Genomic DNA, 24,454 nt, shown 5'->3' with positions numbered 1-24,454 from the left:
AAGACTTGTTCAAAGGTTTCATGGACACTGACTCATGACTTGGACATAAGATAACCTTTGATACAGACAGGAACCTAAGGACTGTGTAGACACCGATGCAAGACTTGTTCAAAGGTTTCATTGACACTGACTCATGACTTGGACATAAGATAACCTTTGATACAGACAGGAACCTAAGGACTGGGTGGACACCAATGCAAGGACCTGTTCAAAGGTTTCATGGACACTGACTCATGACTTGGACATAAGATAACCTTTGATACAGACAGGAACCTAAGGACTGTAGACACCGATGCAAGACTTGTTCAAAGGTTTCATGGACACTGACTCACGACTTGGACATAAGATAACCTTTGATACAGACAGGAACCTAAGGACTGTAGACACCGATGCAAGACTTGTTCAAAGGTTTCATGGACACTGACTCATGACTTGGACATAAGATAACCTTTGATACAGACAGGAACCTAAGGACTGGGTAGACACAGATGCAATGACCTGTTCAAAGGTTTCATGGACACTGACTCATGACTTGGACATAAGATAACCTTTGATACAGACAGGAACCTAAGGACTGTGTAGACACCGATGCAAGACTTGTTCAAAGGTTTCATGGACACTGACTCATGACTTGGACATAAGATAACCTTTGATACAGACAGGAACCTAAGGACTGGGTGGACACCAATGCAAGGACCTGTTCAAAGGTTTCATGGACACTGACTCATGACTTGGACATAAGATAACCTTTGATACAGACAGGAACCTAAGGACTGTAGACACCGATGCAAGACTTGTTCAAAGGTTTCATGGACACTGACTCATGACTTGGACATAAGATAACCTTTGATACAGACAGGAACCTAAGGACTGGGTGGACACCGATGCAAGGACCTGTTCAAAAGTTTCATGGACACTGACTCATGACTTGGACATAAGATAACCTTTGATACAGACAGGAACCTAAGGACTGTAGACACCGATGCAAGACTTGTTCAAAGGTTTCATGGACACTGACTCACGACTTGGACATAAGATAACCTTTGATACAGACAGGAACCTAAGGACTGTAGACACCGATGCAAGACTTGTTCAAAGGTTTCATGGACACTGACTCATGACTTGGACATAAGATAACCTTTGATACAGACAGGAACCTAAGGACTGGGTGGACACCGATGCAAGGACCTGTTCAAAAGTTTCATGGACACTGACTCATGACTTGGACATAAGATAACCTTTGATACAGACAGGAACCTAAGGACTGTAGACACCGATGCAAGACTTGTTCAAAGGTTTCATGGACACTGACTCACGACTTGGACATAAGATAACCTTTGATACAGACAGGAACCTAAGGACTGTAGACACCGATGCAAGACTTGTTCAAAGGTTTCCTGGACACTGACTCATGACTTGGACATAAGATAACCTTTGATACAGACAGGAACCTAAGGACTGTGTAGACACCGATGCAAGACTTGTTCAAAGGTTTCATGGACACTGACTCATGACTTGGACATAAGATAACCTTTGATACAGACAGGAACCTAAGGACTGGGTGGACACCGATGCAAGGACCTGTTCAAAAGTTTCATGGACACTGACTCATGACTTGGACATAAGATAACCTTTGATACAGACAGGAACCTAAGGACTGTAGACACCGATGCAAGACTTGTTCAAAGGTTTCATGGACACTGACTCATGACTTGGACATAAGATAACCTTTGATACAGACAGGAACCTAAGGACTGTAGACACCGATGCAAGACTTGTTCAAAGATTTCATGGACACTGACTCATGACTTGGACATAAGATAACCTTTGATACAGACAGGAACCTAAGGACTGTAGACACCGATGCAAGACTTGTTCAAAGGTTTCATGGACACTGACTCATGACTTGGACATAAGATAACCTTTGATACAGACAGGAACCTAAGGACTGTAGACACCGATGCAAGACTTGTTCAAAGGTTTCATGGACACTGACTCACGACTTGGACATAAGATAACCTTTGATACAGACAGGAACCTAAGGACTGTAGACACCGATGCAAGACTTGTTCAAAGGTTTCATGGACACTGACTCATGACTTGGACATAAGATAACCTTTGATACAGACAGGAACCTAAGGACTGGGTGGACACCGATGCAAGGACCTGTTCAAAAGTTTCATGGACACTGACTCATGACTTGGACATAAGATAACCTTTGATACAGACAGGAACCTAAGGACTGTAGACACCGATGCAAGACTTGTTCAAAGGTTTCATGGACACTGACTCATGACTTGGACATAAGATAACCTTTGATACAGACAGGAACCTAAGAACTGTAGACACCGATGCAAGACTTGTTCAAAGGTTTCATGGACACTGACTCATGACTTGGACATAAGATAACCTTTGATACAGACAGGAACCTAAGGACTGTAGACACCGATGCAAGACTTGTTCAAAGGTTTCATGGACACTGACTCATGACTTGGACATAAGATAACCTTTGATACAGACAGGAACCTAAGGACTGTAGACACCGATGCAAGACTTGTTCAAAGGTTTCATGGACACTGACTCATGACTTGGACATAAGATAACCTTTGATACAGACAGGAACCTAAGAACTGTAGACACCGATGCAAGACTTGTTCAAAGGTTTCATGGACACTGACTCATGACTTGGACATAAGATAACCTTTGATACAGACAGGAACCTAAGGACTGTAGACACCGATGCAAGACTTGTTCAAAGGTTTCATGGACACTGACTCATGACTTGGACATAAGATAACCTTTGATACAGACAGGAACCTAAGGACTGGGTGGACACCAATGCAAAGACTCATTGAAGAGTTCTATGAACGCAAAGATGGAGGCGTTTAATGGACACCTTATTTGACATGAAGGGTTTTATGGGACAAAGGTGACAAGGACACAAGGACACAAGGGTTCATTGGACAGAAAACGTTGAAGCCTCAAGAAGAGAGAAGGTTTTAGTTGACTCGGACAATAAACCATCAACAGAGGGACGCTCATGAAGTCAGTGTCTGGTCTCTACCTGATTGAGGCTGCGAAGTCTGTCCAGAGTTCTTTGTCTCTCCTGACTGACTCGTGCGTTCTGCTCGTCTTCGTCTTCCTCCGTCTCCTCAACCTTTCCAGGAAAGACATTTAGTTTGATGCCAGCTGTCCCAAAGAAGCTACGGGCTGTCCGTCTAACCTGCAGAGACGTGTTGTCCCCCAGAACTCCCTGACGTTCTAGGACCTTCTGCTTGTGATTGGAGACACAAATGTCCTGTTGAAAGACCAAAGTCTCTTTTAGCTGGTGTCAAGCGAGTCCGAGGTCTGGTCTCCTCACCTTCTTGTTTTTGAGGTAGACTTTCTTGGCGGTGATGCGTCCTCTGCGGGCCTCCAGCTGCCGAGTCCTCTGCTGCAGGACGCCCAGGTCTTCGTCTCTGAGCGAGGCCGGCGGGGTGGCGGGGTCCTTGTCCCCCTTCATGGCGTCGGGGCTCTCGAAAGCGTCGTAGTAGACCACCTCGTCCTGTCTCTCTGAGGGGGACCACAACGGGCCTTCAATGAACGGGACTGCCCTCTGCTGGGCAAAGCGTGCGACTGCACCTGTGATTTGTCTGCGCAGACTCTGCAGCTGCGCCGTGATCAGCAGCTCCTCGCAGCGCAGAACCTCGGCCTGGATGTGGTAGAGCTGCAGCTGGAGCTGGTAGTAGAGCGCCTCCAGCTGGTCCAGGTGCAGCATGGCCTCCTCGCCGCCCTGCAGGCTCCGCATCTGCAAAGCGTAGCCAGTCGACTGTCAGCTCAAGTACCATAAATGCTCTTAGTTACGCTTCTAGTCAGTGAGCCGGTCGACTGTCAGCTCAAGTACCAAAAATACTGTTAGTACACCTCTAGTCAGTGAACCAGCCGACTGTCAGCTCAAGTACCATAAATGCTCTTAGTTACGCCTCTAGTCAGTGAGCCGGTCGACTGTCAGCTCAAGTACTATAAATGCTCTTAGTTACGCCTCTAGTCAGTGAGCCGGCGACTGTCAGCTCAAGTACTATAAATGCTCTTACTTACGCCTCTAGTCAGTGAGCTGGCAACAGTCAGCTCAAGTACCATAAATGCTCTTAGTTACGCCTCTAGTCAGTGAGCCGGTCGACTGTCAGCTCAAGTACCAAAAATACTGTTAGTACACCTCTAGTCAGTGAGCCGGTCGACTGTCAGCTCAAGTACCAAAAATACTGTTAGTACACCTCTAGTCAGTGAGCCGGTCGACTGTCAGCTCAAGTACCAAAAATACTGTTAGTACACCTCTAGTCAGTGAGCCGGTCGACTGTCAGCTCAAGTACCATAAATGCTCTTAGTTACGCCTCTAGTCAGTGAGCCAACTGACTGTAAACTCAAGTACCAAAAATACTCTTTGTTACGCCTGTAGTCAGTGAGCCGACCAACTGTGAGCTCAAGTACCAAAAATACTGTTAGTACACCTCTAGTCAGTGAGCCGACTGACTGTAAACTCAAGTACCATAAATACTCTTTGTTACGCCTCTAGTCAGTGAGCCGGCCAACTGTGAGCTCAAGTACCATAAATACTCTTTGTTACGCCTCTAGTCAGTGAGCCGACTGACTGTAAACTCAAGTACCATAAATGCTCTTAGTTACGCCTCTAGTCAGTGAGCCGACTGACTGTAAACTCAAGTACCATAAATGCTCTTAGTTACGCCTCTAGTCAGTGAGCCGACTGACTGTAAACTCAAGTACCATAAATGCTCTTAGTTACGCCTGTAGTCAGTGAGCCGGTCGACTGTCAGCTCAAGTACCAAAAATACTCTTTGTTACGCCTCTAGTCAGTGAGCCGACCAACTGTGAGCTCAAGTACCATAAATACTCTTTGTTATGCCTCTAGTCAGTGAGCCGGTCGACTGTCAGCGCAAGTACCATAAATGCTCTTAGTTACGCCTCTAGTCAGTGAGCCGACTGACTGTAAACTCAAGTACCATAAATGCTCTTAGTTACGCCTCTAGTCAGTGAGCCGGTCGACTGTCAGCTCAAGTACCAAAAATACTCTTTGTTACGCCTCTAGTCAGTGAGCCGGCCAACTGTGAGCTCAAGTACCATAAATACTCTTTGTTACACCTCTAGTCAGTGAGCCGGCCAACTGTCAGCTTAAATACCATAAATGCTTGTAGTTACGCCTCTAGTCAGTGAGCCGGCCGACTGTCAACTCAAGTATCATAAATGTTTGTAGTTACGCCTCTAGTCAGTGAGCTTAAATACCATAAATGACTGTCAGCTCAAGTACCATAAATACTCTTTGTTACGCCTCTAGTCAGTGAGCTGTCCGACGGTGAGCTTGAATACCATAAATGCTTGTAGTTACGCCTCTAGTCAGTGAGCCGTCCGACTGTCAGCTTAACTACCTTAAAGGCTTGTAGTTACACCTCTAGTCAGTGAGCCTTCTGACTGTGAGCTCAAGTACCATAAATACTCTTTGTTACGCCTCTAGTCAGTGAGCCGGACGACTGTCAGCTTAACTACCTTAAATGCTTGTAGTTACGCCTCTAGTCAGTGAGCCGGCTGTGTTGTCTACAAACACAAATAATTAGTGAAGTTGTTCAACAAACATGGCATTAAGAGCTGTGGCTGTAGGCAACCTCCTGATGTAGTTGATCATAAAGACATTATTTGTAGGACGTCTTCGGCTGCAAGGATTATTCATCTATTAAATTGATTAGTTTGATAAGAAAAAAGCTTTGATTTATATTCTGATGAAATGTTTGAGCGTAGTAAAAGTGATCAAATCAGGACCGCATGAAAGAAGGTAAAAGAAATGGAATAAAAAGTAAAAGATAGTAACAGGTCAAGGGTGAATCGAAAGTAAATTAAAGGTTAAGAGGGTAAATTAATGTAAAGGGAAGGTTAAAAAAAAAGGTAAATTGAAGGTAAATAAAAGGTAAGACAAGTTAAAAGGTAAATGAGGATTATGCAGGGTGAAAAAAGGTAAAAGAAGTTCAATAGAAGATAAAAGATGTTAAAGAGAAGGTAAGTAAAAGAAGTGAAATAGAAGGTAAAAGAAGGTAAATATAATGTAAATAAGGAATTTAGAAGGTAAAAGGAAATAAAACAAAGTAAAAGACAGTCAAATAAGGTAAATAAAAGGTAAAAGAAGTGAAATAAAAGGTATATCAATTGTAAAAAAGTTAAATAGAAGGTAAATATAATGTAAAATGAGGAATTTAGAAGGTAAAAGAAAATAAAACAAAGTAAAAGACGGTCAAAAAAGGTCAATAGAAGGTAAATAAAAGGTAAGAAAAGTGAAATATGAGGTAAAAGAAGGTAAATATAATGTAAAATAAGGAATTTAGAAGGTAAAAGGAAATAAAACAAAGTAAAAGACAATCAAAGAAGGTAAATAAAAGGTAAAAAAAAAGTGAATTAGAAGGTATATCAATTGTAAAAAAGTTAAAGAGAAGGTAAATATAATGTAAAATAAGGAATGTAGAAAGTAAAAGGAAATAAAACAAAGTAAAAGACAGTCAAGAAGGTAAGCGAAAGTTAATTAGAAGGTATATCAATTGTAAAAAAGTTAAATAGAAGGTAAATATAATGTAAAATGAGGAATTTAGAAGGTAAAAGAAAATTAAACAAAGTAAAAGACGGTCAAAAAAGGTCAATAGAAGGTAAATTAAAAGGTAAGAAAAGTGAAATATGAGGTGAAAGAAGGTAAATATAATGTAAAATAAGGAATTTAGAAGGTAAAAGGAAATAAAACAAAGTAAAAGACAATCAAAGTAAAAGACAATCAAAGAAGGTAAATAAAAGGTAAAAAAAAAAGTTACCGGTAATTAGAAGGTATATCAATTGTAAAAAAGTTAAAGAGAAGGTAAATATAATGTAAAATAAGGAATGTAGAAAGTAAAAGGAAATAAAACAAAGTAAAAGACAGTCAAGAAGGTAAGCAAAGGTAAATAGAAGGTATATCAATTGTAAAAAAGTTAAATAGAAGGTAAATATAATGTAAAATGAGGAATTTAGAAGGTAAAAGAAAATAAAACAAAGTAAAAGACGGTCAATAGAAGGTAAATAAAAGGTAATAAAAGTGAAATATGAGGTAAAAGAAGGTAAATATAATGTAAAATAAGGAATTTAGAAGGTAAAAGGAAATCAAACAAAGTAAAAGACAATCAAAGAAGGTAAATAAAAGGTAAAAAAAGTGAATTAGAAGGTATATCAATTGTAAAAAAGTTAAATAAAAGGTAAATATAATGTAAAATAAGGAATGTAGAAAGTAAAAGGAAATAAAACAAAGTAAAAGACGGTCAAAAAAGGTCAATAGAAGGTAAATAAATGGTAAGAAAAGTGAAATATGAGGTAAAAGAAGGTAAATATAATGTAAAATAAGGAATTTAGAAGGTAAAAGGAAATAAAACAAAGTAAAAGACAGTCAAAGAAGGTAAATAAAAGGTAAAAAAAAGTTAATTAGAAGGTATATCAATTGTAAAAAAGTTAAAGAGAAGGTAAATATAATGTAAAATAAGGAATGTAGAAAGTAAAAGGAAATAAAACAAAGTAAAAGACAGTCAAGAAGGTAAGCGAAGGTAAATAGAAGGTATATCAATTGTAAAAAAGTTAAATAGAAGGTCAAATAAGGAATTTAGAAGGTAAAGGGAAATAAAACAAAGTCAAAGAAGGTAAATAAAAGGTAAGTAGAAACATCTTTGTTTATTACAACTAGTTCCCTAAAATGAGGCAATAAAGTGTTTGATGCCAAGAGGAGGCGAGCGAGGATGTAGTTGGCAGTGACCACCAGAGGGCGCCCTCCATGAAGGCTCAAGCAGTTTGTTGCCTAAATACAATGTGAATAGACCTTCTTTTGGACTCTTTTTGTGCTCTCATGTTGCTGCTGGAGGACAATCAACGCCTTTTTGTGGCGTTTGTCTCCACCGCACCAAGCCTCAGTCATTACGACATGTTGTGAACGTCACACACACAATATATCACAGGGTGTGTGTGTGTGTGTGTGTGTGTGTGTGTGTGTGTGTGTGTGTGTGTGTGTGTGTGTGTCTCACCTCCTCCTTCAAGCTGTGCTTCCTCTGCTCCAGGCAGATCTCTTTGGCCCGCATCAGCTGCAGAGTCTCTTTGGAGACGGCGTACTGCAGCCTCTCCATGCGCTCCACCGCCGCCGCCCACGCTGACTTGCCCAACTTGCGCTGGTCGGCGCGCATCCGCTCGCACAGCGCTGCACACACACACACACACACACACACACACACACACACACACACACACACCTCTTAGAGGCGGAAGAACGGCGTGCAAAAAGGCTCAGCTTGGCAGAAAATACCTTTCTGCGCCCGGTTGGTGCTTTCGAAGAACTTGACGGTCAGGTCCTGGATGGCGAGGACGGCCCCGTGCGCCTTCTTCTGCCACTCCTCGTCCTCCTTCCTCAGGCCCTCCACGCGGCGAGGGCCCAGGCGCTCCGTCTCCAGCGAGATCTGAAGGGTAAGCAAAAGTGTGATGAGGTGTAATACCGACAGCTTGCAGCAGAGGGCAGTAAAAAAACAACTTTAAATGTCCTCATTACAAAAAGGTCAATCCTCTGCACCAGGTGGGTATACTCTGACCAGGTGGGTATACTCTGATCAGGTGGGTATACTCTGACCAGGTGGATATACTCTGACCAGGTGGATATACTCTGACCAGATGGGTATAATCTGACCAGGTGGATATACTCTGACCAGGTGGGTATACTCTGACGAGGTGGGTATAATCTGACCAGGTGGATATACTCTGACCAGGTGGGTATACTCTGACCAGGTGGATATACTCTGACCAGATGGGTATACTCTGACCAGGTGGATATACTCTGACCAGGTGGATATATTCTGACTAGGTGGGTATACTCTGACCAGGTGGGTATAGTCTGACTAGGTGGATATACTCTGACCAGGTGGATATACTCTGACCAGGTGGATATACTCTGACCAGGTGGATATACTCTGACCAGATGGGTATAATCTGACCAGGTGGATATACTCTGACCAGGTGGGTATACTCTGACGAGGTGGGTATAATCTGACCAGGTGGATATACTCTGACCAGGTGGGTATACTCTGACCAGGTGGATATACTCTGACCAGATGGGTATACTCTGACCAGGTGGATATACTCTGACCAGGTGGATATATTCTGACTAGGTGGGTATACTCTGACCAGGTGGGTATACTCTGACCAGGTGGATATATTCTGACTAGGTGGGTATACTCTGACCAGGTGGGTATAGTCTGACTAGGTGGATATACTCTGACCAGGTGGATATACTCTGACCAGGTGGATATACTCTGACCAGGTGGATATACTCTGACCAGGTGGGTATACTCTGACCAGGTGGATATACTCTAACCAGGTGGGTATAGTCTGACCAGGTGGATATACTCTGACCAGGTGGGTATACTCTGATCAGGTGGGTATACTCTGACCAGGTGGATATACTCTGACCAGGTGGATATACTCTGACCAGATGGGTATAATCTGACCAGGTGGATATACTCTGACCAGGTGGGTATACTCTGACGAGGTGGGTATAATCTGACCAGGTGGATATACTCTGACCAGGTGGGTATACTCTGACCAGGTGGATATACTCTGACCAGGTGGATATATTCTGACTAGGTGGGTATACTCTGACCAGGTGGGTATAGTCTGACTAGGTGGATATACTCTGACCAGGTGGATATACTCTGACCAGGTGGATATACTCTGACCAGGTGGATATACTCTGACCAGGTGGGTATACTCTGACCAGGTGGGTATACTCTGACCAGGTGGGTATAGTCTGACCAGGTGGGTATAGTCTGACCAGGTGGGTATACTCTGACCAGGTGGGTATACTCTGACCAGGTGGATATACTCTAACCAGGTGGATATACTCTGACCAGATGGGTATAATCTGACCAGGTGGGTATAGTCTGACCAGGTGGGTATACTCTGACCAGGTGGGTATAATCTGACCAGGTGGGTATACTCTGACCAGGTGGATATACTCTGACCAGGTGGGTATAGTCTGACCAGGTGGGTATAGTCTGACCAGGTGGATATACTCTGACCAGGTGGATATACTCTGACCAGGTGGATATACTCTGACCAGGTGGGTATACTCTGACCAGGTAGATATACTCTAACCAGGTGGGTATACTCTGACCAGGTGGATATACTCTGACCAGGTGGATATACTCTGGCCAGATGGGTATACTCTGACCAGGTGGATATACTCTGACCAGGTGGATATATTCTGACTAGGTGGGTATACTCTGACCAGGTGGGTATAGTCTGACCAGGTGGATATACTCTGACCAGGTGGGTATACTCTGACCAGGTGGATATACTCTGACCAGGTGGATATACTCTGACCAGGTGGGTATACTCTGACTAGGTGGGTATACTCTGACCAGGTGGGTATAGTTTGACCAGGTGGGTATACTCTGACCAGGTGGATATACTCTGACCAGGTGGATATACTCTGACCAGATGGGTATACTCTGACCAGGTGGGTATACTCTGACCAGATGGGTATACTCTGACCAGGTGGATATACTCTGACCAGGTGGATATACTCTGACCAGGTGGGTATAATCTGACCAGGTGGATATACTCTGACCAGGTGGATATACTCTGACCAGGTGGATATAATCTGACCAGGTGGATATACTCTGACCAGGTGGGTATACTCTGACCAGGTGGGTATAGTCTGACCAGGTGGATATACTCTGACCAGGTGGGTATACCCTGACCAGGTGGATATACCCTGACCAGGTGGGTATACTCTGACCAGGTGGGTATACTCTGACCAGGTGGGTATACTCTGACCAGGTGGATATACTCTGACCAGGTGGATATACTCCGCAATTTTATTAACATTTTGTCCGAGCCTCAAACTCTCTCCTTGTGGAAAAAGGCAAGGATCCCTCGAATAGTCCCATCAGTCCACAGGTGTCAAAAGTCAAGGCCCATTTTTTTTGGCCCTGGAAATAATAAAGTATCAATAAAGTTTTTTTTACTAAACAACAAAAATATATGTACTCCATGTAATCGCAAATGATGTTAACTTAAATATTGTCTAATTATGCAAAAATATATTATCAAACTATTTTTTTAAAATAGAAATAAATACTAATAATAATGATTTCACAGCAAGTTATCCATGAAATTGTGCAATGTAAAAGTAGCAATAGATTTCATGGTCAAATTGTGAAATTTACTGTGGTTTTTACAGCATTTTTCTCTAAATTAATTTTTTTTTTTTTTTTTTTTACTGTAATAAACTGTGGTGCCATTTTGGCATTTACAGTAATACAGCAGTGGTTTTCACTGAGGGCCACATGGCAGTTATGTTTGGCCCCAAAGGGCCGCTTCTAATAGTGAATACTACTATTACACCATTTTTAAATGCATTTTGGTAGTAGATTTTTTTAATTAAAATGTAAAAAAATATATAAGTTGCAATAATTTCACCCAAAAATGTAGTGTGTATTACTGTAAATGGAAAAACACTACTGCTGTTTTTGTGGTAAAAAAAAAAGGCAGCTCAGTTGCCAGAATTGTACTGTAAAATTTCCATTTGTTTTTTTTACTGTAAATAAAAAAACTGCAATTTTACAAAGAAATTTTGGCACCTGAGCTTCCATTTTTTGTTATTTTTTTATTACCGCAAATCAACAAGTGTAGATTTTTCCGTGTATTACTGTAAATGCCAAAATGGCACCAGTTTATTACAGTAAAAAAAAAAGTACTGTTTTATATGCATTTTAGTTGTAGATTTTTTTTTAAACGAAAATGTTCAAAAAATATGGTAAGTTGCAGTAATTTCACCTCAAAATGTAGTGTATATTACTGTAAATGGAGAAACAGTATTGCTGTTTTTATGGTGAAAAAAAAAAGGCAGCTCAGTTGCCAAAATTTTACTGTAAAATTTACCTTTTTTTTTTTTTTACTGTAAATAAAAAAAATGCAATTGTACAAACAAATGTTGGCACCTGAGCTGCAAGTTTTCTTGTTTTGTTTTTTATACCGCAAATCAACAAGTGTAGATTTTTCGGTGTATTACTGTAAATGCCAAAACGACACCACAGTTTATTACAGTAAAAAAGTACTTTTTTTAAATATGCATTTTAATGGTAGATTTTTTTTAAACGAAAATGTTCAAAAAAATATGGTTAGTTGCAGTAATTTCACCTCAAAATGTAGTGTATATTACTGTAAATAGAAAAACACTACTGCTGTTTTTATGGTGAAAAAAAAAAGGCAGCTCAGTTGCCAGAATTTTACTGTAAAATTTACATTTGTTTTTTTTTTACTGTAAATTAAAAAAAATGCAATTTTTACAAAAAATCTTTGGCACCTGAGCTGCCAGTTTTTTTTGTTTTTGTTTTTTTACGGTAAATCAAATGTAGATTTTTCGGTGTATTACTGTAAATGCACTACAGTTTATTACACAAAAAAAAAGTACTGTTTTTATATGCATTTTATTTAAAAAAAAATTTTTTTAAACGAAAATGTTCAAAAAAATATGGTAAGTTGCAATAATTTCACCTCAAAATGTAGTGTATATTACTGTAAATGGAAAAAACAGTACTGCTGTTTTTATGGTAAAAAAAAAAAGGCAGCTCAGTTGCCAGAATTTTACTGTAAAATGTAAAAAAATTTTTTTACTGTAAATTAAAAAAAAAATGCAATTTTACAGTAAAATTTCAGAACCTGAGCTGCCATTTAAAAAAAAATTTTTTTTTTTACCGCAAATCAACAAGTGTAGATTTTTCGGTGTATTACTGTAAATGCACTACAGATTATTACAGTAACAAAAGTACTGTTTTTATATGCATTGTTTTGGTAGATTTTTTTTTAAACGAAAATGTTCAAAAAATATGGTAAGTTGCAGTAATTTCACCTCAAAATGTAGTGTATATTACTGTAAATGGAGAAACAGTATTGCTGTTTTTATGGTAAAAAAAAAAAAAAAAAAGTTGCCAGAATTTTACTGTAAAATGTACATTTGTTTTTTTTACTGTAAATAAAAAAAAACTGCAATTTTACAAAAAAATGTTGGCACCTGAGCTGCCAGTTTTTTGTTTTTTTTTACCGTAAATCAACAAGTGTAGATTTTTCGGTATATTACTGTAAATGCACTACAGTTTATTACAGTAAAAAAAGTACTGTTTTTATATGCATTTTAGTTGTAGATTTTTTTTTAAACGAAAATGTTCAAAAAATATGGTAAGTTGCAGTAATTTCACCTCAAAATGTAGTGTATATTACTGTAAATGGAGAAACAGTATTGCTGTTTTTATGGTAAAAAAAAAAAGAAAAAAAAAAGGCAGCTCAGTTGCCAGAATTTTACTGTAAAATGTAAATTTGTTTTTTTTTACTGTAAATAAAAAAAAATGCAATTTTACAGTAAAATTTCAGAACCTGAGCTGCCATTTTTTTATTTTATTTTTTTACCGCAAATCAACAAGTGTAGATTTTTCCGTGTATTACTGTAAATGCACTACAGATTATTACAGTAAAAAAAGTACTGTTTTTATATGCATTTTTTTTGTAGATTTTTTTTTAAACGAAAATGTTCAAAAAATATGGTAAGTTGCAGTAATTTCACCTCAAAATGTAGTGTATATTACTGTAAATGGAGAAACAGTATTGCTGTTTTTATGGTAAAAAAAATAAAAAAAATAAAAAAGTTGCCAGAATTTTACTGTAAAATGTACATTTGTTTTTTTTACTGTAAATTAAAAAAAACTGCAATTTTACAAAAAAATGTTGGCACCTGAGCTGCCAGTTTTTTTTGTTTTTTTTACCGTAAATCAACAAGTGTAGATTTTTCGGTGTATTACTGTAAATGCACTACAGTTTATTACAGTAAAAAAAGTACTGTTTTTATATGCATTTTAGTTGTAGATTTTTAAAAAAAAATGAAAATGTTCAAAAAATATGGTAAGTTGCAGTAATTTCACCTCAAAATGTAGTGTATATTACTGGAAATGGAGAAACAGTATTGCTGTTTTTATGGTAAAAAAAAAAAAAAAAAAGTTGCCAGAATTTTACTGTAAAATGTACATTTGTTTTTTTTACTGTAAATAAAAAACTGCAATTTTACAAAAAAATGTTGGCACCTGAGCTGCCAGTTTTTTTGTTTTTTTTTACCGTAAATCAACAAGTGTAGATTTTTCGGTGTATTACTGTAAATGCACTACAGATTATTACAGTAAAAAAAGTACTGTTTTTATATGCATTTTAGTTGTAGATTTTTTTTTAAACGAAAATGTTCAAAAAATATGGTAAGTTGCAGTAATTTCACCTCAAAATGTAGTGTATATTACTGTAAATGGAGAAACAGTATTGCTGTTTTTATGGTAAAAAAAAAAAAAAAGGCAGCTCAGTTGCCAGAATTTTACTGTAAAATGTAAATTTGTTTTTTTTTACTGTAAATAAAAAAAAATGCAATTTTACAGTAAAATTTCAGAACCTGAGCTGCCATTTTTTTTAATTTTTTTTTACCGCAAAACAACAAGTGTAGATTTTTCCGTGTATTACTGTAAATGCACTACAGATTATTACAGTAAAAAAAGTACTGTTTTTATATGCATTTTAGTTGTAGATTTTTTTTTAAACGAAAATGTTCAAAAAATATGGTAAGTTGCAGCAATTTCACCTCAAAATGTAGTGTATTTTACTGTAAATGGAGAAACAGTATTGCTGTTTTTATGGTAAAAAAAGAAAAGAAAAAAAAAAGTTGCCAGAATTTTACTGTAAAATGTACATTTGTTTTTTTTTACTGTAAATAAAACAAACTGCAATTTTACAAAAAAATGTTGGCACCTGAGCTGCCAGTTTTTTTGTTTTTTTTACCGTAAATCAACAAGTGTAGATTTTTCGGTGTATTACTGTAAATGCATAACAGTTTATTACAGTAAAAAGAAGTACCGTTTTTATATGCATTTTAGTTGTAGATTTTTTTTAAACGAAAATTTAAAAAAATATACGGTAAGTTGCAATAATTTCACCTCAAAATGTAGTGTATATTACTGTAAATGGAAAAAACACTACTGCTGTTTTTATGGTAAAAAAAAAAAAGGCAGCTCAGTTGCCAGAATTTTACTGTAAAATTTACATTTGTTTTTTTTTTTTACTGTAAATTAAAAAAATGCAATTTTACAGTAAAATTTCAGAACCTGAGCTGTTTTTTGTTGTTGTTTTTTTACCGCAAATCAACAAGTGTAGATTTTTCCGTGTATTACTGTAAATGCACTACAGATTATTACAGTAAAAAAAGTACTGTTTTTATATGCATTTTTTTTGTAGATTTTTTTTTAAACGAAAATGTTCAAAAAATATGGTAAGTTGCAGTAATTTCACCTCAAAATGTAGTGTATATTACTGTAAATGGAGAAACAGTATTGCTGTTTTTATGGTAAAAAAAAAAAAAAAAAAAAGGCAGCTCAGTTGCCAGAATTTTACTGTAAAATGTAAATTTGTTTTTTTTTTTACTGTAAATAAAAAAAAATGCAATTTTACAGTAAAATTTCAGAACCTGAGCTGCCATTTATTTTTTATTTTTTTTTTACCGCAAATCAACAAGTGTAGATTTTTCCGTGTATTACTGTAAATGCACTACAGATTATTACAGTAGAAAAAGTACTGTTTTTATATGCGTTTTTTTTGTAGATTTCTTTTTAAACGAAAATGTTCAAAAAATATGGTAAGTTGCAGTAATTTCACCTCAAAATGTAGTGTATATTACTGTAAATGGAGAAACAGTATTGCTGTTTTTATGGTAAAAAAAAAAAAAAAAAAAAGGCAGCTCAGTTGCCAGAATTTTACTGTAAAATTTACATTTGTTTTTTAACTGTAAATAAAAAAAACCTGCAATTTTACAAAAAAAATGTTGGCACCTGAGCTGCCAGTTTTTTTTGTTTTTTTACCGTAAATAAACAAGTGTAGATTTTTCGGTGTATTACTGTAAATGCACTACAGATTATTACAGTAAAAAAAGTACTGTTTTTATATGCATTTTAGTTGTAGATGTTTTTTTAAATGAAAATGTTCAAAAAATATGGTAAGTTGCAGTAATTTCACCTCAAAATGTAGTGTATATTACTGTAAATGGAGAAACAGTACTGCTGTTTTAATGGTAAAAAAAAAAAAAAAAAGGCAGCTCAGTTGCCAGAATTTTACTGTAAAATTTACATTTGTTTTTTTTTTTACTGTAAATAAAAAACTGCAATTTTACAAAAAAAATGTTGGCACCTGAGCTGCCAGTTTTTTTGTTTTTTTTACCGTAAATCAACAAGTGTAGATTTTTCGGTGTATTACTGTAAATGCATAACAGTTTATTACAGTAAAAAGAAGTACCGTTTTTATATGCATTTTAGTTGTAGATTTTTTTTAAACGAAAATTTAAAAAAATATACGGTAAGTTGCAATAATTTCACCTCAAAATTTAGTGTATATTACTGTAAATGGAAAAAACACTACTGCTGTTTTTATGGTAAAAAAAAAAAGGCAGCTCAGTTGCCAGAATTTTACTGTAAAATTTACATTTGTTTTTTTTTTTTACTGTAAATTAAAAAAATGCAATTTTACAGTAAAATTTCAGAACCTGAGCTGTTTTTTTTGTTGTTTTTTTACCGCAAATCAACAAGTGTAGATTTTTCCGTGTATTACTGTAAATGCACTACAGATTATTACAGTAAAAAAAGTACTGTTTTTATATGCATTTTAGTTGTAGATTTTTTTTAAACGAAAATGTTCAAAAAATATGGTAAGTTGCAGCAATTTCACCTCAAAATGTAGTGTATATTACTGTAAATGGAGAAACAGTATTGCTGTTTTTATGGTAAAAAAAAAAAAAAAAAAGGCAGCTCAGTTGCCAGAATTTTACTGTAAAATTTACATTTGTTTTTTTTTTTACTGTAAATAAAAAACTGCAATTTTACAAAAAAAATGTTGGCACCTGAGCTGCCAGTTTTTTTGTTTTTTTTACCGTAAATCAACAAGTGTAGATTTTTCGGTGTATTACTGTAAATGCATAACAGTTTATTACAGTAAAAAGAAGTACCGTTTTTATATGCATTTTAGTTGTAGATTTTTTTTAAACGAAAATTTAAAAAAATATACGGTAAGTTGCAATAATTTCACCTCAAAATGTAGTGTATATTACTGTAAATGGAAAAAACACTACTGCTGTTTTTATGGTAAAAAAAAAAAAGGCAGCTCAGTTGCCAGAATTTTACTGTAAAATTTACATTTGTTTTTTTTTTTACTGTAAATTAAAAAAATGCAATTTTACAGTAAAATTTCAGAACCTGAGCTGTTTTTTGTTGTTGTTTTTTTACCGCAAATCAACAAGTGTAGATTTTTCCGTGTATTACTGTAAATGCACTACAGATTATTACAGTAAAAAAAGTACTGTTTTTATATGCATTTTAGTTGTAGATTTTTTTTAAACGAAAATGTTCAAAAAATATGGTAAGTTGCAGCAATTTCACCTCAAAATGTAGTGTATATTACTGTAAATGGAGAAACAGTATTGCTGTTTTTATGGTAAAAAAAAAAAAAAAAAGGCAGCTCAGTTGCCAGAATTTTACTGTAAAATTTACATTTGTTTTTTTTTACTGTAAATAAAAAACTGCAATTTTACAAAAAAATGTTGGCACCTGAGCTGCCAGTTTTTTTGTTTTTTTTACCGTAAATCAACAAGTGTAGATTTTTCGGTGTATTACTGTAAATGCATTACAGTTTATTACAGTAAAAATAAGTATCGTTTTTATATGCATTTTAGTTGTAGATTTTTTTTAAACGAAAATGTTCAAAAAATATGGTAAGTTGCAGTAATTTCACCTCAAAATGTAGTGTATATTACTGTAAATGGAGAAACAGTATTGCTGTTTTTATGGTAAAAAAGAAAAGAAAAAGGCAGCTCAGTTGCCAGAATTTTACTGTAAAATGTAAATTTGTTTTTTTTTACTGTAAATAAAAAAAAATGCAATTTTACAGTAAAAATTCAGAACCTGAGCTACCATTTTTAAAAAAAAATTTTTTTTTACCGCAAATCAACAAGTGTAGATTTTTCCGTGTATTACTGTAAATGCACTACAGATTATTACAGTAGAAAAAGTACTGTTTTTATATGCATTTTTTTTGTAGATTTCTTTTTAAACGAAAATGTTCAAAAAATATGGTAAGTTGCAGTAATTTCACCTCAAAATGTAGTGTATATTACTGTAAATGGAGAAACAGTATTGCTGTTTTTATGAAAAAAAAAAAAAAAAAAAAAAAAGTTGCCAGAATTTTACTGTAAAATTTCCATTTGTTTTTTAACTGTAAATTAAAAAAAACTGCAATTTTACAAAAAAAATGTTGGCACCTGAGCTGCCAGTTTTTTTGTTTTTTTTTACCGTAAATCAACAAGTGTAGATTTTTCGGTGTATTACTGTAAATGCATTACAGTTTATTACAGTAAAAAGAAGTACCGTTTTTATATGCATTTTAGTTGTAGATTTTTTTTAAACGAAAATTTTCAAAAATATACGGTAAGTTGCAATAATTTCACCTCAAAATGTAGTGTATATTACTGCAAATGGAAAAACACTACTCCTTTTCGGTGTATTACTGTAAATGCCAAAACGATACCACAGTTTATTACAGTAAAAAAAAGTACAGTTTTTTTCATTTAAAAGAAAAATGCTGTAAAAACCACAGTCAATTTCACAATTTGACCATGAAATCTATTGCTACTTTTACATTGCACAATTTGATGGATAACTTGCTGTGAAATCATTATTATTGGTATTCATTTCTATTTAAAAAATGGTTTGATAAAAATATATTAAGTTATTTGTAAATATATATATTTTTCTCCCAAAATAGAGAGAAAGAATACATTCAGTAAGAAAAGTTACAAGTTGATATATATTATTTCCAGGGCCAAATAGAATGAGGTGGAGGGCCACATTGTGGCCCCCGGGCCTTGACTTTGACATCTAAGTGTAGTGCTTGAAGGTCAAATCATGAAAGTCAAACTTGGTGTAAAGTTAGCCATCTTGGGTCAGATCACATGCTGTGAGTGAAGAGTTAAAAGGGGGAGAAAAAAAATCGGCGCCACGTGGCGTCCTGGCCAGACTTCAGCCCCTCCCCCCTCCCCCCTCCCCCCTCCCTCCCCAGTTAAAGGAACAAAATGTCCACTTCCTGTGTGGTCACATGACCAGATGTAAAGCAGATGTACAGTAGAGAGCGCGTGCACGTGAGGGATGAAAAGTGGGAGGTTTTTGTCTTTGTTCACGCCATCACAGAGCAGAAACTAACTAGTTGGAGACAACAGAGGGGGAATAAACATGTGCACTAACTAGTTGGGGAAATAAACATGTGCACTAACTAGTTGGAGACAACAGAGGGGGAAATAAACATGTGCACTAACTAGTTGGAGACAACAGAGGGGAAATAAACATGTGCACTAACTAGTTGGGGACAACAGAGGGGGAAATAAACATGTGCACTAACTAGTTGGAGACAACAGAGGGGGAAATAAACATGTGCACTAACTAGTTGGAGACAACAGAGGGGGAAATAAACATGTGCACTAACTAGTTGGAGACAACAGAGGGGGAAATAAACATGTGCACTAACTAGTGGGAGACAACAGAGGAGGAAATAAACGTGCACTAACTAGTTGGAGACAACAAAGGGGGAAATAAACATGTGCACTAACTAGTTGGAGACAACAGAGGGAAATAAACATGTGCACTAACTAGTTGGAGACAACAGAGGGGGAAATAAACATGTGCACTAACTAGTTGGGGAAATAAACATGTGCACTAACTAGTTGGAGACAACAGAGGGGGAAATAAACATGTGCACTAACTAGTTGGAGACAACAGAGGGGGAAATAAACATGTGCACTAACTAGTTGGAGACAACAGAGGGGGAAATAAACATGTGCACTAACTAGTTGGGGAAATAAACATGTGCACTAACTAGTTGGAGACAACAGAGTGGGAAATAAACATGTGCACTAACTAGTTGGAGACAACAGAGGGGAAATAAACATGTGCACTAACTAGTTGGAGACAACAGAGGGGAAATAAACATGTGCACTAACTAGTTGGAGACAACAGAGGGGGAAATAAACATGTGCACTAACTATTTGGATACAACAGAGGGAAATAAACATGTGCACTAACTAGTTGGAGACAACAGAGGGGGAAATAAACATGTGCACTAACTAGTTGGGGAAATAAACATGTGCACTAACTAGTTGGAGACAACAGAGTGGGAAATAAACATGTGCACTAACTAGTTGGAGACAACAGAGGGGGAAATAAACATGTGCACTAACTAGTTGGAGACAACAGAGGGGGAAATAAACATGTGCACTAACTAGTTGGAGACAACAGAGGGAAATAAACATGTGCACTAACTAGTTGGGGACAACAGAGGAGGAAATAAACATGTGCACTAACTAGTTGGAGACAACAGAGGGGGAAATAAACATGTGCACTAACTAGTTGGGGACAACAGAGGGGGAAATAAACATGTGCACTAACTAGTTGGAGACAACATAGGAGGAAATAAACATGTGCACTAACTAGTTGGAGACAACAGAGGGGAAATAAACATGTGCACTAACTAGTTGGAGACAACAGAGGGGGAAATAAACATGTGCACTAACTAGTTGGAGACAACAGAGGGAAATAAACATGTGCACTAACTAGTTGGAGACAACAGAGGGGGAAATAAACATGTGCACTAACTAGTTGGAGACAACAGAGGGGGAAATAAACATGTGCACTAACTAGTTGGAGACAACAGAGGGGAAATAAACATGTGCACTAACTAGTTGGAGACAACAGAGAGGGAAATAAACGTGTGCACTAACTAGTTGGAGACAACAGAGGGGGAAATAAACATGTGCACTAACTAGTTGGAGACAACAGAGGGGGAAATAAACATGTGCACTAACTAGTTGGATACAACAGAGGGAAATAAACATGTGCACTAACTAGTTGGAGACAACAGAGGGGGAAATAAACATGTGCACTAACTAGTTGGAGACAACAGAGGGAAATAAACATGTGCACTAACTAGTTGGAGACAACAGAGGGGGAAATAAACATGTGCACTAACTAGTTGGAGACAACAGAGGGGGAAATAAACATGTGCACTAACTAGTTGGAGACAACAGAGGGGAAATAAACATGTGCACTAACTAGTTGGAGACAACAGAGAGGGAAATAAACGTGTGCACTAACTAGTTGGAGACAACAGAGGGGGAAATAAACATGTGCACTAACTAGTTGGAGACAACAGAGGGGGAAATAAACATGTGCACTAACTAGTTGGATACAACAGAGGGAAATAAACATGTGCACTAACTAGTTGGAGACAACAGAGGGGGAAATAAACATGTGCACTAACTAGTTGGAGACAACAGAGGGAAATAAACATGTGCACTAACTAGTTGGAGACAACAGAGGGGGAAATAAACATGTGCACTAACTAGTTGGAGACAACAGAGGGGGAAATAAACATGTGCACTAACTAGTTGGAGACAACAGAGGGAAATAAACATGTGCACTAACTAGTTGGAGACAACAGAGGGGGAAATAAACGTGTGCACTAACTAGTTGGAGACAACAGAGGGGGAAATAAACATGTGCACTAACTAGTTGGAGACAACAGAGGGAAATAAACATGTGCACTAACTAGTTGGAGACAACAGAGGGAAATAAACATGTGCACTAACTAGTTGGAGACAACAGAGGGGGAAATAAACATGTGCACTAACTAGTTGGAGACAACAGAGGGGGAAATAAACATGTGCACTAACTAGTTGGAGACAACAGAGGGGGAAATAAACATGTGCACTAACTAGTTGGAGACAACAGAGGGGGAAATAAACATGTGCACTAACTAGTTGGAGACAACAGAGGGGGAAATAAACATGTGCACTAACTAGTTGGAGACAACAGAGGGGGAAATAAACATGTGCACTAACTAGTTGGAGACAACAGAGGGGAAATAAACATGTGCACTAACTAGTTGGAGACAACAGAGGGGGAAATAAACATGTGCACTAACTAGTTGGGGACAACAGAGGGGGAAATAAACATGTGCACTAACTAGTTGGAGACAACAGAGGGGGAAATAAACATGTGCACTAACTAGTTGGGGACAACAGAGGAGGAAATAAACATGTGCACTAACTAGTTGGAGACAACAGAGGGAAATAAACATGTGCACTAACTAGTTGGGGACAACAGAGGAGGAAATAAACATGTGCACTAACTAGTTGGAGACAACAGAGGGGGAAATAAACATGTGCACTAACTAGTTGGAGACAACAGAGGGGGAAATAAACATGTGCACTAACTAGTTGGGGAAATAAACATGTGCACTAACTAGTTGGAGACAACAGAGGGGGAAATAAACATGTGCACTAACTAGTTGGAGACAACAGAGGGGGAAATAAACATGTGCACTACCTAGTTGGGGAAATAAACATGTGCACTAACTAGTTGGAGACAACAGAGGGGGAAATAAACATGTGCACTAACTAGTTGGAGACAACAGAGGGGGAAATAAACATGTGCACTAACTAGTTGGAGACAACAGAGGGGGAATAAACATGTGCACTAACTAGTTGGAGACAACAGAGGGGGAAATAAACATGTGCACTAACTATTTGGATACAACAGAGGGAAATAAACATGTGCACTAACTAGTTGGAGACAACAGAGGGGGAAATAAACATGTGCACTAACTAGTTGGGGAAATAAACATGTGCACTAACTAGTTGGAGACAACAGAGTGGGAAATAAACATGTGCACTAACTAGTTGGAGACAACAGAGGGGGAAATAAACATGTGCACTAACTAGTTGGAGACAACAGAGGGGGAAATAAACATGTGCACTAACTAGTTGGAGACAACAGAGGGGGAAATAAACATGTGCACTAACTAGTTGGAGACAACAGAGGGGGAAATAAACATGTGCACTAACTAGTTGGAGACAACAGAGGAGGAAATAAACATGTGCACTAACTAGTTGGAGACAACAGAGGGGGAAATAAACATGTGCACTAACTAGTTGGAGACAACAGAGGGGGAAATAAACATGTGCACTAACTAGTTGGAGACAACAGAGGGGGAAATAAACATGTGCACTAACTAGTTGGAGACAACAGAGGGAAATAAACATGTGCACTAACTAGTTGGGGACAACATAGGAGGAAATAAACGTGCACTAACTAGTTGGAGACAACAGAGGGGGAAATAAACATGTCCACTAACTAGTTGGAGACAACAGAGGGGGAAATAAACATGTGCACTAACTAGTTGGAGACAACAGAGGGGGGAATAAACATGTGCACTAACTAGTTGGAGACAACAGAGGGGGAAATAAACATGTGCACTAACTAGTTGGAGACAACAGAGGGGGAAATAAACATGTGCACTAACTAGTTGGAGACAACAGAGGGGGAAATAAACATGTGCACTAACTAGTTGGAGACAACAGAGGGGGAAATAAACATGTGCACTAACTAGTTGGAGACAACAGAGGGGGAAATAAACATGTGCACTAACTAGTTGGAGACAACAGAGGGGGAAATAAACATGTGCACTAACTAGTTGGAGACAACAGAGGGGGAAATAAACGTGTGCACTAACTAGTTGGAGACAACAGAGGGGGAAATAAACATGTGCACTAACTAGTTGGAGACAACAGAGGGGAAATAAACATGTGCACTAACTAGTTGGAGACAACATAGGAGGAAATAAACATGTGCACTAACTAGTTGGAGACAACAGAGGGGGAAATAAACATGTGCACTAACTAGTTGGAGACAACAGAGGGGAAATAAACATGTGCACTAACTAGTTGGAGACAACAGAGGGGAAAATAAACATGTGCACTAACTAGTTGGAGACAACATAGGAGGAAATAAACATGTGCACTAACTAGTTGGAGACAACAGAGGGGGAAATAAACATGTGCACTAACTAGTTGGAGACAACAGAGGGGGAAATAAACATGTGCACTAACTAGTTGGAGACAACAGAGGGGGAAATAAACATGTGCACTAACTAGTTGGGGAAATAAACATGTGCACTAACTAGTTGGAGACAACAGAGGGGGAAATAAACATGTGCACTAACTAGTTGGAGACAACAGAGGGGGAAATAAACATGTGCACTAACTAGTTGGAGACAACAGAGGAGGAAATAAACATGTGCACTAACTAGTTGGAGACAACAGAGGGGGAAATAAACATGTGCACTAACTAGTTGGAGACAACAGAGTGGGAAATAAACATGTGCACTAACTAGTTGGAGACAACAAAGGGGGAAATAAACATGTGCACTAACTAGTTGGAGACAACAGAGGGAAATAAACATGTGCACT

The 24,454-nt window shown here is 37.4% G+C and overlaps 1 protein-coding gene across 2 annotated transcripts in view; it reads right to left on the bottom strand.

Annotated features, from left to right (window-relative positions):
* Positions 1 to 24,454, bottom strand: part of jmy (junction mediating and regulatory protein, p53 cofactor) — an 87,902-nt gene that overhangs the window by 10,287 nt on the left and 53,161 nt on the right. Inside the window, exons 3-8 of one of the 2 annotated variants that reach the window (XM_061966291.2) lie at positions 8,345 to 8,495; positions 8,070 to 8,239; positions 3,622 to 3,787; positions 3,362 to 3,552; positions 3,224 to 3,298; positions 3,065 to 3,157 (exon numbers count right to left, since the gene is read on the bottom strand). In XM_061966291.2, the coding sequence (XP_061822275.1) occupies positions 3,065 to 3,157; positions 3,224 to 3,298; positions 3,362 to 3,552; positions 3,622 to 3,787; positions 8,070 to 8,239; positions 8,345 to 8,495 (846 nt within the window). Of the gene's footprint in view, positions 1 to 3,064; positions 3,299 to 3,361; positions 3,553 to 3,621; positions 3,788 to 8,069; positions 8,240 to 8,344; positions 8,496 to 24,454 lie in introns of both variants that reach the window. The other variant, XM_061966290.2, reaches the window with a different exon arrangement.

Source organism: Nerophis lumbriciformis, linkage group LG11 (genome assembly GCF_033978685.3).
Source record: "Nerophis lumbriciformis linkage group LG11, RoL_Nlum_v2.1, whole genome shotgun sequence".
Taxonomy (NCBI): domain Eukaryota; kingdom Metazoa; phylum Chordata; class Actinopteri; order Syngnathiformes; family Syngnathidae; genus Nerophis; species Nerophis lumbriciformis.
The sequence above is the reverse complement of the archived record's forward strand: the minus strand, read 5'-3'. Positions and strand labels throughout refer to the sequence as shown.